Source organism: Neovison vison, chromosome 11, assembly GCF_020171115.1.
Source record: "Neovison vison isolate M4711 chromosome 11, ASM_NN_V1, whole genome shotgun sequence".
NCBI classification, from domain to species: Eukaryota; Metazoa; Chordata; class Mammalia; order Carnivora; family Mustelidae; genus Neogale; species Neogale vison.
Window position 1 is genome coordinate 29980036 of NC_058101.1, and position 18396 is coordinate 29998431.

Consider the following 18396-nt stretch of genomic DNA (forward strand, 5'->3'; position numbering starts at 1 on the left):
TGCTTAAACTTTGAGATTAAAAATAAATATATATAGTGCTAGTTCAAGTTATTGCATATGGAAACACTGTACTAGTTTAGATTAACTTTAACTATGTGTGGTAGAAAACCTCAAATCACTGTAGCTTATTAGGTAGAAGAGTATTTATTTTTCATGTGAGAAGTCCAGAGGTATGTAGTCAAAAGGCGATTTCAGTGTGAGGGGCTCAGGTTCCCTCCAGTTTTCTGCGGGTGTTGTGGATGATTTTAATTCTCATGATTATATAATGTTCTAAGATGGCTGTTGGTGCCCTGGCCATTGCATTCCATGGAGAAAGCTATGAGGAAGAAGGAAAGCCAGGCATTTTCCATCTCTTTAATGCCATCTTTTATTTTTATTGAAATACAATTGACATTATATTAGTTCTAGGAGTATAACCTAATGTTTCAATATTTGTATATGTTGCAAAATGACCAGCACCAAAAGTCTAGTTAACATACATAGTCACAAAATTTATTTTCTTGGGATAAGAACTTTGGAGATCCACTCTCAGCAACTTGTAAATATAAAAACACAGCCTTATTAACCGTAATCACCATGCTTTTTGCATTACCTCCCCATGACTTATCTACTTTATAATTGGAAATTTGAAACTTTTGATGCCCTTTTTGCATTTTTAATGCCATCTGTTGGACACTGTTTACACTCTTGACTTAATTCTCCTTGGCTAGATCTCAGCCTGTGTCCACACATAGCTGAGCAAAGGTGGCAAAGAAGTTCTTCCATTCATCCTCATGCCAGCTAAAAATTTGACGGTCTCTTGCTATGAAGAATGGAAAAATGAGTGTGCAGAGTCAGCAACTTGTAGTCCACAAATGTAGATGATTAAAACTCATTGCAGATACAAAGATCACATCGAAAGTAAGGTAGCTATGGTTACCAATCATTTTTTCTGTAAATCACAGGTAATCATATCCTTTTGTTTCCATTGTTTCTTTCTACTCCCAACATTGCCAAATCAGATGGAAGAATAAAAATGGGTTGCTATGTTTTATTTTGTATCTTCCCCCTCCCTCCACAGGTATCACTACAGTTCTGACTATGACAACTCTGAGCACAATCGCCAGGAAGTCCTTACCTAAGGTTTCTTATGTGACTGCGATGGATCTCTTTGTTTCTGTTTGTTTCATTTTTGTTTTTGCAGCCTTGATGGAATATGGCACTTTGCATTATTTTACCAGCAACAAAAAAGTAAAGACCACTAGAGACAAAAAGCTAAAGAATAAAAGCTCGGTATGTTAAAAATCTCTACTTTTATAAACAGCAACTTACTATTCGAAATACTGTTTTGAGTACTCATGTTCTACTTGCTTAGACTAATAGGGATTCTTGAGATACTCTAACAAAAGCCAAATCCCATTAAGATGAAACTGGAGGTTTCTTTCTTTCTTTCCTTCCTTCCTTCTTTTTTATTATGTTATGTTAGTCACCATACAGTGCATCATTAGATTTGATGTAGTGTTCTGAGATTCATTGTTTGCATATAACACCCAATTCTCCATGCAATACATGCCCTCTTTAATACCCATTGTTTGAAAAAAAATACTCATTGTTTGCATGGAACACCTGGTGTTCCATGCAATACATGCACTCACCAAGCCAAACCATCCCCCCAACACCTTCCCCTCTGAAACCCTCAGTTTTTTTTTTTTGAAGTCCACAGTCTCTCATGGTTCATCTCCCCCTCCAATTTTTCCCCTTCATTTTTCCCTTCCTCTTCCTAATGTCTTTCCTGTTAATCCTTATGTTCCATAAATAAGTGGAGCCATATGATAATTGACTTTCTCTGCTTGACTTATTTTACTCAGCACAAGATTTTAATGACTATTCTGTCATTGCCCACCAGGAAAAATATATATTAATACTTGCCCTTAGAAAAGACTCTTGGGTCCCCTTTCAAAGAGTGGTTTCTTACGCTGTGATTTTTCCTCAATGGTAGATTCTTTGTACCTAAAAAAATTATTTAAGATCTCTCTTTGATTCTATTTTGCTTCTTAGGATTTGGGTACTAACAACAGGTGGCCCAAAAAATTGCTTCATTTTTAGAGTTAAAGAACCCTCTTTAATGTTAGTATTCAGCTGCGTTTGAAAGTCATAGCTAAAAAGTGGTTTTGGTTTGTATGTATTTCTGTGCTCTTACTCCCCCTTCCCTATCCTGTATCTACTTCTACATGTATAACATCACATTGATATATTAGAATTGGTTCTATTAATCCTAAGATACTTAAGTGTTGGGTGATCGACTATAAATTCTTACCTAATGGCAATTACAACAACCTGAAAATAATATCCAACACTTCCTGAGTATACCAGGTGTTTTACCTGCATGATTTCATTTATGCTCTTATGAGTACAAGTTCAGTAATTTGCACAAGGACAGTCTGAGGAAGTGAAAAATCCAAGACTCATACCAAGGCCTTTTCTGGTGCCTGAAGTTTGTAATCCTTCCTTTATATTCCTGTTCTCAAAAGACTCAGAAAAGCAAACATCTGTTTTTCAATATTGACCAAAATGGCACTTTATTGATGATTCCAGCAAATGTTTTCAAAGCAGATTTGTTCCCAAATACCTAAATAAATGAGAACTATAATCAACAGCTATGCTTGGTGGCAAGCTTGTAAGCCTACCATAGAGCGTATATAATAAAGCATGGAATTTTCCATATTATCTCCTAATTTAGTAAGTTCTAAGATGTGATTCTTTTCATCCCTCCTCCCATTTTTCATTGATTTCTTTATAAAACTTTGACATATTCTTAAATTATATTTTACTTTCCATGTTATATTCCAAGGACCAAACCCTATGTGCATTAGCTTTTGGTTTCCCAGAGTATTCCAAGAGAACAGGGCACATTGCTGGCAGTACACATTTGATAGCTTACATTGCAGAATTAGCCTGTGACTCTCTCAGTTTATCCTATTTTAGTTTATCTGTGGGACATATTGTAGCCCTTGAAGGGACAAACCATCTGAGGGCAATGACGTCAATTTGAATATCCATTTGCTACGTTTTTAAGTAAATAAAAATTCAGGTTTTCTACTGTTTTCCTTTAATCAAAGCAAAGTACCCTCCCTGAATTTTCCATTTCATTATTTACTCATTCATAGCTATGCTCAATTGCTACTTTGAAAATTTTACTTCTAGAAATTGTGAATAAAATCAGGAAATCTACAAGCTCATATAGATTCTCTGATTTCATTCTAGGAATATATAATGTACATACTATTATTATATTATCAAAGATACTCTATAGTCTATTCTGGGACTATAGCTGATCAGTTTGACTGTCACATTTACTCAGAAACCTTAAACATTGGAGTGCAAACCTTAAAATTATGATTTTTTAAATCTTTCATTCACCAAGTATTTATTAAGGACACCCGTGTCCTACACAATGTTCTAGAATAGTTATTTAAGAAAAAAAAGTTATATTAAGTATTTAAAATTTAGCATCAAGCTCAGGAAGCAAACAGTAAAGATAAAAAAATATGGAATAAAAAATAAATATGAGCTTTGAAAAACTAAATTTCAAACATCCAAAGTTAAATTAGTACATATAACCGGCTACCTGGGTACAAAAAAGTATTTTCTTTAGAGCCAAAATAAAGTTCTATAGTCTTTCCTTTCTGTTCAGTTATGTGATTTATGAGTTCTTTAAATACTAAATGACATTTTGATTGAAAAACTGAAATCAGTAATCAAATCTGACTCCCTGCTTGGTTCCGTGTTCTGCCATCTGGTCTTGTTAATCAAGTAAATCAGAACGCACTTTTATGAAGAATAAACAGCTCTGCTTGTAGTCTCAAGTGCTCTAGTTAATGGTTGATAGAATCTGCATTTTCTTCTGCTAGCCAGGACAATCAAACACACAAGTCTTGCAGGTTCTTGCTTTGGCATCCTTTCTTTCTTATTTTTCCTTTTATTTTTATTCTTGTTTTGTGATGTTAGTCACCATACAGTGGTACATCATAAGTTTTTGATGTAGTGTTCCATGATTCATTGTTTGTGTATAACACCCAGTGCTCCATGCAATACTTGCCCTCCTTAATACCCGTCACAGGGCCAACCCATTCCCCCACCCCTCTCCCCTCTAAAACCCTCTGCTTCTCAGAGTCCAGAGTTCCTCGTGGTTCATCTCCCTTTCAAATGTTTCTTTGTTGTTATTGTTCTTCTTTCTGTTTTTTTTTTCTTCTTCTTCCTCTTGTTTCTTCCCTAACCCTTCCCCCTTCCCTCCTCCTTCTTCTTCCTCTTCTCCTCTCTTTCTTCCTTCCATATCCACATTTTCTTTCTTAAGCTCAAAATTCTGAATACTTTAAAATCTATCATTTCCTCCTTTTGTTCTCTAGATAGCTTATGGCAGTAAGTCAGAAAAAAATACCTTGACTAGAGTCACTGGAAGATCAACATGTCTTAACTAAGCAAACCAAAATCAACTTCTTGAGGTCTGACTGCTTAACTGAGGATCCCAGAATATTCTAATTTATTTTAAAAAGAGATAATATTTGGGGTTTACCCCAAAGATACAGATGTCGTGAAAAGAAGGGCCATCTGTACCCCAATGTTTATAGCAGCAATGGCCACAGTCGCCAAACTATGGAAAGAACCAAGATGCCCTTCAACGGATGAATGGATAAGGAAGATGTGGTCCATATACACTATGGAGTATTATGCCTCCATCAGAAAGGATGAATACCCAACTTTTGTAGCAACATGGACGGGACTGGAAGAGATTATGCTGAGTGAAATCAGTCAAGCAGAGAGAGTCAATTATCATATGGTTTCACTCATTTGTGGAGCATAACCAATAGCATGGAGGACAAGGGGCGTTAGAGAGGAGTAGGGAATTTGGGTAAATTGGAAGGGGAGGTGAACCATGAGAGACTATGGACTCTGAAAAACAGTCTGAGGGGTTTGAAGTGGCGGGGGGGGTGGGAGGTTGGGGTACCAGGTGGTGGGTATTATAGAGGGCACAGCTTGCATGGAGCACTGGGTGTGGTGAAAAAATAATGAATACTGTTTTTCTGAAAATAAATAAATTGGGAAAAAAAAAAAGATAATATTTGGCTGTGTCCCAATTTAGGTTTTGAGCTTCCATGAGTCCTTTTAAAAACACAAATTAATAAAAATGCTTTTTTACCTTACTGTACATGTGATATATTAGACTCTTTTCTTCCTCTTTGCCTCACTATCTACCCCCTTACCTCCCACCTTCCTTCCTTTGATCCTTCTTTCCATATTTTTCTCTTTGTTTTTTATTGTGAATATCAATGATGTTTTCATTTGGTCCCTATTTCCACCCCATCTAATACATATTATTGTGTTTTTATTTATACTTGTTAAGAATGTGATTCAATTATGTTTATGTCAATACCTTTTTTTTTTAAATCTAAGAAGTTAAGAAAGTTAAAGGATGAAATCAAGACTATGAAACAGATAAAGGTCATAGAAATGTAATTGTGGTAAGCCACTCATTATTAATTAAAAAGTAGTCATGTTGAGACTAGAATATTCCTCCCGTAGATGATTAGGAATCTCAGAAAACCATGTTATACATACCTATATCAGGGTCCTGTTTTAACCCATTTGAGGACAGACTGAATTATTGTATTCTCTCAACTAGTTAAAGTGTACAATGATGGAAATTTATTTCACCAACCATGGACAAGGCACTTTGGAGAGGAAACCCCCCCCCCAAAACAATAGTATGTGTTTGTTTGTTTGTTTGCTTTCATTAATCTTTAAATCTAGTTATGGAAAAAATACTATACATAAAGTACAATACAAGTTAAAAATCAAAAGTAAACAAAGATACTATAGGGGAATTAGTTCAATTACATGACTGGTTTCATACTTTTTCAGAAGCAAAATATTTTCTACAGTGAATATAAATTATAAAAGAGACTTTTTAGGGTTGCCTGGGTGGTTCAGTCGGTTAAGGGTCTGTCTTTGGCTCAGGTCATGGTCCCAGGATCCTGGGATAGAGGTCTATGTCAGGCTCTCAGCTCAGCAGGAGCCTGCTTCTCCCTCTCCCTCTGCCTGCTGCTTCCCCTGCTTGTGTGCACATGTTCTTTGTCTCCTCTGTCAAATAAATAAATATTTGGGAAAAAAAACAACACAAAACTATTATATATGTATTTTTTCACTTCACTCTTTGTCTTCATGTTTTTCTTTTGTACTGTTAGTTTACCTTGGAAGTTCTCTGTGATTTTTCACCAGTAGGCCCTGCAAGCTTGGCCTGTAACTTTTGAGTGTGCAACTGTGACATTTCATTCTCATGGGTGTGGATGGGACATGTGACATCTTACTGCTTCCAGACATACACAAATACATTCTAAGTGATGATGAGGATATCACTAGAACATTCCAATATCAGCTTCATAAGCCCTAATCTTCCCTGGAGAGGCACGAATTTATCTGTTTATTTATTTTTAGAATTACGGAGTTCTAAACATAAGCAGACTCTGACCTGTCAGCATCGCTTCCTCTTTACATGCACAGAGAGCAGTGGTTCAAACAGAGGTAGCTCTTCTGGAGATAGACGTTTAACTAACGTCATGTTTTCCATCCTATTTATCATCCCCATTCATCCTGCATTACAGTGTTTCTGAAGTGTCTTGGGTGGGAACAATAGCTCCCACAGTCAAGTTTCCATTTTCTCTGAGAAACAAACTGAGGGTTTTGAAGGGGAGGGGGTTCAGGGGTTGGGTAAGCCTGGTGGTGGGTAGTAAGGAGGGCATGTATTGCATGCAGCACTGGGTGGGGTGCACAAACAATGAATTTTGGAACACTGAAAAAAATTAAATTAAAAATAAATGGAGATTGGGGCGCCTGGGTGGCTCAGTGGGTTAAGCCGCTGCCTTCGGCTCGGGTCGTGATCTCAGGGTCCTGGGATCGAGTCCCGCATCGGGCTCTCTGCTCAGCGGGGAGCCTGCTTCCTCCTCTCTCTCTCTGCCTGCCTCTCTGTCTACTTGTGATTTCTCTCTGTCAAATAAATAAATAAAATCTTTTAAAAAAAATAAATGGAGATTAAAAAAACAAAAAAGTTTCCATTTTCTGAGCCTCTTTTGAAATGTGGCCTCCTGAAATGTTGGCCTATTTTCACCTGTTCTTTGTCTTTCAAAGACAGTACAAATTCTGACATGCTAATTGGCTGCTCCAAATCCACTTCCTCTCTGTTTTTAACACTGATGTGGATTTTGTAGTTTTTGAAATCCCAACTGATACTTCAGTGGAATTTTATAAAAATGGAGTGGAGAAAACCTGTGCTCAGGCTTGCATTCTCCCATACAAAGTTTTAAATGGGAAATTAATAACAGAAATATTAGTCAGCATTTCATAATATTGGTAACATGACCTAATAATGTTTGATATTAATGTTACTAATATTTAATAACATTGATGGTATTAGTATATGATACAAATAATAATTATAATATACAAACATACACAAATATGCATACATAATTATTTTCTTTACTACTTAATTAACATAAATATTTTCTTTGCTACTTAATATTTCTTCAGCATTAGTTTATCTTGGTGCTTGAAATATATTTTGTATATTTAAATCTATTACTAGATATAAATAATATATAAATAATGTAGTATTTATTCTCGCTTTCAAATAATAAATAAATAAATCTTTAAAAATATAGAGGTGGGGGGCACCTGGGTGACTTAGTAGGTTTCTGTCCAATTTCTGCTTAGATCATAGTCTTAGAGGCTGAGGCTCATGTTGGGCTCTGTGCTGTGTAGGGAATCTGCTTGAGACGCTCTTTTTCTCTGTGTCCCTCTGCCCCTAGTGCCCCTTCAAATAATAAATAAATAAACCTTTAATATATAAATAATGTAGTATATAACATATAGCCAGACAAATATATCTTTAATAATGTGAACGGGATCAGTTTCTCAAAATGTTAAATTCATTTATATTCCTAGTGACTTTTTCAAAGAACAACAAATGGTATAGTCTCAAAACTATATTATTTAAGGTAAAAGAGAATCCTACTCAGTTATGTAGTTTAATTTTATATTACTTAAATTGATTTATTTCTTATTTTTTCAATGCTTCCTGTTTTGGGGGGGCAACAGGAGTTTTACTTGAGAAATGAAACAGTTGCACTTCAGATAAATAAGGTTTGGAATATGTATATTCTTCTGATTACTCCGTCATTAGTGGTCGCCAGGTCATTACCTGTGTGTCAAAATATTTTATTTTATTGCTACTGTGTCAGCTCAGGACATTTTTCTCAGCACCTATGAAGTCATATTTCTATTCACATCCACCATTCATTAAAGTGTAGCTTTTTTCACTTTATGAACTTGTGGTGATTTGAAGGGAAGGCAGGAAACTGGAAAATTGTCAATGGGAAGTGTCACTGAAATAGAAGCTGTCCCTGATTTTGACCACCAGACATTAGTCCAGTTTTAAAATGAACCACTCGCAGTTCTTCTCCACCTTCGGACACTCTAATGTTTAATCATCTTCCTCATGCACAACTGATATCTTCCAACAAACACACCATCTTCTTATTTCTGGCAGTGCTAAGTGATATATGGAACGCATTTTGTGCCATATAACCTTGAAATTGCCAACTAACAAGCTTGTATTTCAATCAATTTTCACTCGGATTAGCATTTGAACATATGCTATTTAAGTATTAAGTGACAAGGAACTGAATACCAATTTGCCTCATTTTGTACATGATTTCAGTGTTCCACTAAAATTTCGGAGTCTAGTCAAGTATCCCCAAGTGTCAAGCTCAAAACATATGTCATTAACATTTAATAATATATTGCTTCTGCTTTTTATAATACATCCAGGCATGTAGAGTAATGAATTTATTTGTGTTTAGGATGTATTCCTTATCTTCAGGCTGCACATTTTGTTTCTAATATTGTGACTTGTGTGATGCATTTATCTTTTAAAATATCACTAAATGTGATTATTGGCTTCTTTGACATTGACTGAATTTTAATATTTAGTGGTTTGGATTTGAAACAAAATGGATTTGAATATAGACACACTTTTTTAAAAATTATTTTTTGTGTTTAATTTTTAAAAACTTTTCCATACAATGTTCAATTTTCATGGCCTTGAAATTTCTTTATTTTAAAATTCAGGATAAACAATGTTGCAGATATTTTCATTAGGAAGAATATAAAGTCAGGTTAAAATAATTTTAATAATCTCAGCATTATATTTAGTGATTAGATAATAAAGCCACCAGTTACAACAAGTTGTAATGATCACATATTTTTGTACTTTTTTATTTCATTTTTTCAGTGTTCCAAAATTCATTGTTTATGCAGCACACCCAGTGATCCATGCAATACTTGCCCTCCATAATACCCACCACCAGGCTCATACAACCCCTACCCTCAGTTTGTTTCTGAGTCCACCGTCTTTCATGGGTTGTTTCCCCCTCCGATTTCCCCCATCTCACTTCTCCTCTCCATTTCCCAATGTCCTTGGTGTTATTCCTTATGCTCCACAAATAAGCGAAACCATATGGTAATTGACTCTCTCTGCTTGACTTATTTCACTCAGCATAATCTCTTCCAGTCCTGTCCATGTTGATAAAAAGTTGGGTATTCATCCTTTCTGATGGAGGCATAATACCCCATTGTATATATGGACCATATCTTAAGATTCACATTCTAAAATAACCCCTAAAATATGCAAGAATTATGAAGGAAGTGTTACTAAAGCTACAGTCTTCAATAATGTTTTAATTGTCATTTTTTCAAGAGTTCGTTAATTTTTTTTCCTCCAGTAGCATTTTTTATGAGGTCCAGATTGTTATTGTTCCTTGTTTAAGCATGTATTTTATACCAAATGGTAGTATTTCTTCTTCAGGCATCAACACTGTCAATGACAATGAGAATAACAAGAAGATTACCTATGATGAATACTTGCTATGTTTAAAATGTTTTGCTTTCTGCTTTATGTACATCATCTCATTTAATTATCTAATGGATCTATGTATTATTGTGACTTTTGTAAAGGAGAAGACACAGGGATAAAAAGAAGAGCACTAACATTTTCTGTAGCAACGTAGAGCAACATAGCTTTCCTGGCCAGAGCTGGGATTTCTGTCCAAGCCTGACTGACTCCAAAGTGATTTCTTTAGTGTGCCATGGTATCCTAGACTTGCTTGATTTCTAAATATTTTTTTAAATATTTTTATTATGTAAGTATTATTCAGAACCTGGTATCATAAAAAGTTAATTTGATATGTGTCTCAAATAATCCTGATAATAGTAACTATTATAACTGGGCAAGATAGAGCAGTTATCTTTTAAATAAGCCCTGAAATTTACTCATCACAGCCATCACAAAGATGAGGTGTTAATATAATTCTAGCTGTGAGTATAGCTATATTGGTAGAAAAAAGTCAAATTAGAACACAGTTGTTCTCAAATCTGAGTTTTTAACCCCTGCATATTCTGTCTCCAAAATATGATGCCTTATCCACTGTTACAAACCCAACCCATGTGTTTTTTATTCATTCACAGCTCCTCAGAGCTTTTCTGTATTATGAAAATGTCATCTTTGCTATTTGTTCTCATTATCACTAAAATAAATAAATTGCATAATATAATAATGGCAGACAGATACTTATAGCATTGTGAATGTTTCAGTGTCAAATAGAGAAATATAGACTTTATTTTTGTTTTAGAATTAGATTCATGATTAACAATATTTTGGTAGGTCGATTTTCTAAAGCTATAAAATGTATTGCATATATGAGGGGTTTTTTTTTGTGTGGTCTTTGTAAGTTATGTCTTACAAAGTAGATTATAATCTAAAAACACATTAGGATTGAATACGTCTTTGATTTCAGTAAACTAAGATTATTTTTATTGCATATCAGTCTTTTAGGGTTTGCCTCAAGGAGACAAATTGATCTTTCTTTATTATATTTTTTTCCTCAAAAACTCATTTATTATTTTACTCAGATGTCCCCTGGACTCCATCCTGGATCCACTCTGATTCCAATGAATAACATTTCTCTGCCCCATGGAGAAGAGGATTATGGGTATCAGTGTTTGGAGGGCAAAGATTGTGCCAGCTTCTTCTGTTGCTTTGAAGACTGCAGAACAGGGTCATGGAGGGAAGGAAGGATACACATACGCATTGCTAAAATTGACTCCTATTCTCGAATATTTTTCCCAACAGCTTTTGCCCTGTTCAATCTGGTTTATTGGGTTGGCTATCTTTACTTATAAGTTCTATTTATCAGGCAAAAATTGTAAGAAGTTAAACTAAATCCAATATAATCTATTGCTTTCAATAATATGAAGTTTAAATTTAAAATGCAGAGAAACCAATGGTTAAAATGTAAAAGCATTGTAACTATTCTACCGATTCATAGGTAAATAAAGTAGCAGCTTTCATTTTAATTTACTTAAATATATGTAAAAGAGATTAGTTGCAGAATTAAGTATAGTAAAATACTATTATATATTTTTACTTTAATCTTATTTATTTTACTTGTATCCCATTAGGATTTTGAATTCATAAGTCTGTGATTTATATTTTAAAGATGGAAAACTTTAATAACTTTAGTAATATTTTATTTAAATATAATCTATCGTTGTTTGTAATGGGAACTTAACCTTGTGCCTAATGTTTGTAGTAATTTTTTGCTTAGAAAATGTTGTTATTTTGATTTTTTTTTCTTAGTTTTTATTTGTATGCTTTGTTTGGAATAGAGCTAATTAAAACCATAAAGCCAAGATTTCCTGGCATTTATATCCAGATGTTTTACTCCCAAGAACAAATTAAATTAGAATAAAAGACCAATTATTACCTTATTAAAAGGCCAATTTTTATATGTATTTTAATCGAATCCATTTCCTGACACAATATTAAATAGTATTGTAGTTACTTCAGTTTTGGTGATTTAAAAACTAGGATGAAAACCACCAAAGTAATTTATATTTTAAATATAGATGAAAAAGAAATTACATTTAACCATTTTATTCTCTGACTCACAGTATTTATGAAGTATAAAGAAGTTAACACTGAAATTAAATACAGAAAGAATTGATTTTTTTCTTTTTGCTCTACAAAAGTGTTATGTTCCCTAAACTGAAAAAAAAAAAAAGAAGAAGAATAGTGCTGGTATTCACTCATTGTGGGAAAAGAATTATTATCTAGCAAATTGAGTAACCATTCATATTGAGGATATGGTCTTAAATATGTACTATTAATAATTGCCAGACTAAAAGAGTCCTAAAAATAGAGTTTTAGGTGTGTGTCACATGTTGTCTTTGCCAGCTCCTACACTGTCCATTTTATATCTATGTTGTAAATTGTTATGATGTTCTCTTAAAAAAAAAAAATGAAAGCAGGCTCAAAGATCACATTAAAAGTGGAGTTCTGTTCGAGGTCCCTCTGAGGAACATGAGTGCCGCAGCTTTCTATACTCAGAGACAGGAGCAGAGAAAGGCACACTGTTGTGTAAAGCCTGTTGTTTGGTAGTTTCCCAAATGCTTCTCTCGTTACGAGGAGAGTTGAATTTAGACTTTAATCACTACATTCCTGTAAATAGTTAAGCACATCTGTTGTTTATAAGAACTCCACATTCAATCACCACCACCTAATTTTTTGGGAAATCACCAAAGTGATCTCGGAGATAACCTTTAAAAATTGTTTCCATTGCCAAGAGCAAGTATGAGGATAAGAAGTTTTGTGTTCAAACTTATCTTACGGTATGTGAGCTAGCTTATGAGCTAGCACCTGTGCATTTGATACTAGTTTTTAATGCAGTAGTCCTCCACATGATTAGTGAATACATGAATGAGGCTCTGGCATGGTTATGCTTATCTTTATAGAATATATAAGGTTTTTTAAAAAATCTAAATACATTTCATTGTGCATTCCTCAGCTATGTCAAATTTTTTTTTACTTTGATTATAAACTTTTCTGAAAAAAATGTAAGCATGAATTGAGTGATAATGCCCCAATATCCACCGACACTACCTTTTTTGAATGGAGAGCCAAATCAAACTTTGGCCATGTATATATTCACTTAGAAATTATTCATGCATTCATTTTTACAATTGAGTATTGATGGATATTCATAATGTGAAGATTCCTTTATGGATAAATGGAAAATGAAGTATCCATGACGAATAAAACACATCACTAAAATGTATTATGGCTATTTCCATGTTCTAAGCTATAACTTGTTCATTTTCATGCAGGAAATTTTAATTCTGAGATTCTTCAACTAAGCATGACCGTATTTTAAAATACTTTAAAATGCTTAATATAAATAGCTTTGATTTTCTCATTGGTGTTCCATTAACTTGGCTTTAAATGTTGGCAATATTAACAAGTGGAAATAAAATTAATAAAAATATGAAAGATGCTTTACTACATACATTAAGTGTATAGATCATCAAAACAAGCACTTTGTTTACAAAGCAAGTGAAATTTTCAACAGCTTCATTTAAATATGTAGGTCAGAAAGAGGGATACAAATCTTAGTATTTCTAAAAATGAGAATAAAAAGGTGATGATACAGATAGACTCTGTTTATAAGAAATCAAATCGAACTTATTTTTAAAGGGAATGCAGTCTAATTCCTGTCCCTCTCTTCTTTCAAGTTTTACCATGTTAAGAAACAACTTTTAAAAAATCCTCCTTTCAGAGTTTTATCTGAATTTATTGGACTCACTGGAATTTGTGCTTCTTAGCTGCTTTAAGTGGTTTCAACACTAACAGACCAAAGAAGTGGATATAAAGGATAGGAAAGATAAATGAAGCAGAAGGATTTAGAATCATCTGGGAAAATGGTAATTCATAGATCAATCCTTTAAATATGTGACCAGGATCTACAAGTTCTGACAAGGGAAACTGTGACTGGAACAATTTTATTTTCTTGACTTTACAATTGCAATAAATAAAATAATATTTTATTTATTCTTGAATGGCATAGAAAAACTTAGGCACACTTGAAATTAATTCCTAAAATGCCAAGTAGTTTCTGAGGGAAAAAAGAAGAAAAAAAATACAGGCAGACAGACAAAAAAGAAAGAAAGAAAAGAAAAGAAAAGAAAAAAAAAAAACAAGCAAAAAAAACCAAAAACCAAAAAACAAAAACTTAGCCTCCCTGAGAATTTGGTAGAGAAAGGACAAATTCCTCAGTAAATCTAACTAAGTATGAAGTTTTAATGAAATAGAAATCAATTTATTGGAAGTTTTTTAAGTTAAAGACATAGCTTTCTTTAAGGACTTACTAAAACTGATCAACTATAGGCTAAAACACAGTAAATGTGTGTAACTATACACTCACCAGGTTGTTTTTTCCTTTAGTGTTCCCATATCTGACATTAACTAATAGTTTTAGAATATGCTACAATTTTGCTGAACTGAGGGTTGCATGTTTGCCAATGATGTAGCATCAAAAAGAATGATTGATAGTACTCTCATATCAAAAGACCCATACTTGTAAAACGTGAAATTGTATTCCAAGTCAATATGTTTTGTTTTGTTTTAAAAGATTTTATGTATTCATTTGAGAGACAGAGAGAGAGAGAGCAAAGGAGAGAGAGAGCACAAATGGAGGAAGGGACTGAGAGAGAGGGAGAAGCAGACTAGCTACTGAGCAGGGACCCTGAGGAGGGGTAGATCCTGGGACACCAGATCATGACCTGAGCTGAAAGCTAATGCTTAAGGTGCCCCCCCAAGTCGATATGTTACAACAAAATGCATCTTGTACTTTGGTTACACAAAAGGAGATTTGGATAGGATCCTTTGCTCAAGTAAAATTTAGATTAATTACCAATAATTGAATAAGCACCTAATAAATGAATAAACATATATATAAAATTATCAAACTACTATACCAGGGCCCATTTGCACTTGGAAAATTTCCTGTAGCAAGAATTGTCAATTATTTCCTTGATTTTACTTACCACTGGAATTGAAGTGATTCAATGAATATCTGATGAGTTAACATTTGTCCCACCAAAAACATTTTTGAAGATAATTTCTGACTAAGGTATTTTTCTTTACATCATCAAATTTACTTCTCAATGCCTTTCCACATGAAGACCAGAGATCCTTGGTACGATGTTTCTACTGGTCATTGTTTTTCACTATTATGAAGCCCTTGACAAGCCACTCTAAAGTCACAGAAACCATTACCAAGGCACTGTCAAAAACACTCCAAATGGGGGTTCCTGGGTGGCACAGTGGGTTAAGCATCCTACTCTTAGTTTCAGCTCAGATTGTGATCTCAGGGTGGAAAAATCCACGTTCTGAGTAGGACTTGTGCTTGGTTTGGAGTCTTCTTCTGTCCCTCTTTGCCCTTTCTTCTCTCTCTCTCTCAAAATGAATATATAAATCTTTAAAAGAAAAAAAAAAAAGATTCCAAATGGAGTTTCCAAACTATTGATCATATTGCTCTAGTAAATATAATGTTAGTTCTGCCTTTTTTTTCTTTACATTTTGAAAAAAAAAATAACCTAATACAAAATATTTATGCAGCACTTTCTATGGATAGAGTACAGCAGGGGATATATAAAGATGAACTCTCAAGAAACATATAGTGAGAGGGTTAGTTATATAATCTATGGGAGGGAGGCTAACTCTGGAAAAGTTTCTACAGATGGAAGCCTGAGAATTCAATATGTCACCAGGTGAGGTTAAGTAGAGATCACACTTCCAGTTGAATAAACAGCTTGAATAAAGAAACAGAAGCATGGGCACAAATAAAATTTCCATTTTAATTGAAAGTTAAGATGCATACAGAGGCAATTAAAGATGAGACAAATAAAGATAGGTCAGGCCCTATGGTGAAGAGGCAAGAATACAAACCACAGGGGGCTAGGTGATATTCTAAATTCATGGAGAGTTCAGAAACTACTTAAGTAGAAAAGAGCCATTATGAATACTGCAGAACTTTCCTCTTATTTGTGTGTGTGATAATTTCCTGAAATACAAATCATCAATCAGATCTTTCCAGATTATTATTATTATTATTATTAAAATATGTTTCTCATTAAAAGGACTTTCTTATCAAATAATTTTCTTTCTTTCTAACTGAGAAAGGAAAAAAAAATAATGTATTTGGACTAAGGAGGGAGAAAAACTGGCAAAAGAATTAGGCTGTTGTAGGATCAGAAAAATCCAGGAAGTTGACTTAGAGTCTCAATTTCTGAAATATTTGTCTCAAAGTACAGAAATAAATTTTTATTTGTGGACCATAAAATGTACCTGGATCATGAATAGTTTGAATCTGTGAATAGATCAGATTAAGCCTATGAAAACTGTAAGGCAGTTAAACACAAAGGTCTAATTTAACAGAATTTAAAGATAAGGCTGACCGAAATGGAAATAGTTTGGATCTTGATAAGTCACTGTAATAACAGCTATTTGCTTCTATTAAGTGTATCCAGTCACTTCATATAATAAAGTCTTATGGCTTGTGATTGTAATGGCTTCTGTTGTCTGCTTCTGCCTTATCATTTTGGGGAACATTTTGTGAGTATGTGGCAAAGGTATCTCGACTTTTCAAAGTATTCTTTATTTTCATGATTCTAAGTACAAAATAAAGTCAATAACTTGTAATGGAAAAAAAAGTGTTACATTCTCTTAAATGTGTTTTTTTAAAAATAGTTTTTCTACCAGTATGTCCCTTTATTGTTTCACAGTATATAATCATGAATTTAGCATTGAAGTTAGTTTCTGATCAATGTTGTTTCACATTTTTTCAATGAAGTAAATAAATGTAAGGTTTCTCTTTGATAGATCTGAAAACAAACTGAACTATAAAAAAAAAAGGTAGGTAAGGATAGTTCATATTTATGCATGATTTTCACTACAAAGACTATGAATTTCTAGATTATTCTAGCAACCTGTGACTTCATCCTACTATGAACTGCCAGATACTCTTCCCCAAGTGAGTCAATGAGACCAATATTTATTCAATGATTAGTACCCAGGCCATTCCAAATACTCCATGCCACGAAAGGGTCTTATATAGTTTGAGGAAATAGTGACAGAGAATTAAAATCCAGAAAATCAACAGAGTCTTTTCTGCTTCACCCTTGCAGTTCTCTGTTTTCTGGCAGAGGACTTAAAAAAAAGTTTACAAGTTTTCCTTCAGGTCCAATGCTGTTTCTATAAAATACTAAAGATGATGAATATTTAATGTTTATTGAGCACCTGCCATTGTCTGGAACTTTAAGCATTTTATATTAATAATGCAGTTTTCAGAGCAAAGAGCTCTATTTAACAGATGGGGAAACCAAGGCTCAGTATATTAGAATCATTCTCTAAGCTCATATGACTGTAACCTGAAGTTAAATTTAGAGACACTTATCTTTCAATTACTACTCTAATGACAAAATCATTGTTCATATTCTAACACTAGAACAGATTTCCTTCACAAAAGAGAAATTTAGAACTAAAACACAACCTACTCAGTTCTGTTTAAAACACAAAAATACTCTTTCAGTAAGAACATGATCTCTACCAGCTAATTTCAAATGTGGACTTCATTTTAGTTGAAATGTTTTAAGTATGTACTAAAACTGTTCTGGAAAATTCTCCTGCCATCCAATCAAATATAATACAGACTGTTGACTTTCTAGAAAAGGAGTTGGCACATTATGGCTACAACATTAGTGATTTGAACACAGCCAGTCACATTCATGTATGTATTGTCTGTGGTTTCTTTTGCACTATGATAGAACAGTTGAGTAGGTACAACAAAAATCAAATGGCCCATAAAGGTTAAATATTTTTCTCTGGCACTTTGGAGAGAAAGTTTGCCAACTTGTATTTGGGATAACTTTACTTGTTACATTTAGAAAGGTGTCACAGCTTTAAAAATTTATTTTATTAATTTTTTATTTTAATTTTTTAAAAGATTTTATTTATTTATTTATTTGAGAGAGAAAGCAAAATCTGGGGTAAGGGCAGAGGCTCTCCACAGAGCAGGGAGCCAGACTTGGGGCTGGATCTCAGGACCCTGGGATCATGACCCGAGCCAAAGGCAGATGCTTAAATGATTGTGCCACCCAAGCTCCCGTTTTTAAATTTTAATTTAAAAGGAAAAGATCTTAGTTAAAAAGAGTTTTATATGAAATAATACACTAAATTACTCTCCACTGTACTTTATAGTTTCAGCCCCTCTCAAAGAGACATTAACTGAGGCTAGTTCTCTTATGTAGAATTTGTAAAAAAAAAAAAAAATGTTAATATGTTTTATTAACGAAAATACACACTTCCTCAAAATTATTTCAATGTTATTTGAAGTAGATAAAGTAGATTAATCTAGATAGAAGATTGCTGTTGCCACTAAAATTGACACAAGATGCTTTAAGTAAAAGAAA

At 33.7% G+C, this 18396-nt stretch overlaps 1 protein-coding gene across 2 annotated transcripts in view; it reads left to right on the plus strand.

Annotated features, from left to right (window-relative positions):
* The window catches only part of GABRG1 (gamma-aminobutyric acid type A receptor subunit gamma1), a 70410-nt gene extending 58004 nt beyond the window's left edge, over window positions 1-12406 (plus strand). The window contains exons 8-9 of one of the 2 annotated variants that reach the window (XM_044224756.1): window positions 1061-1272; window positions 11002-12406. In XM_044224756.1, coding sequence (XP_044080691.1) covers window positions 1061-1272; window positions 11002-11271 — 482 coding nt within the window. In that variant the 3' untranslated portion in view covers window positions 11272-12406. The remainder of the gene's footprint in view (window positions 1-1060; window positions 1273-11001) is intronic. The other variant, XM_044224757.1, reaches the window with a different exon arrangement.
* Window positions 12407-18396: the final 5990 nt, after the last annotated feature.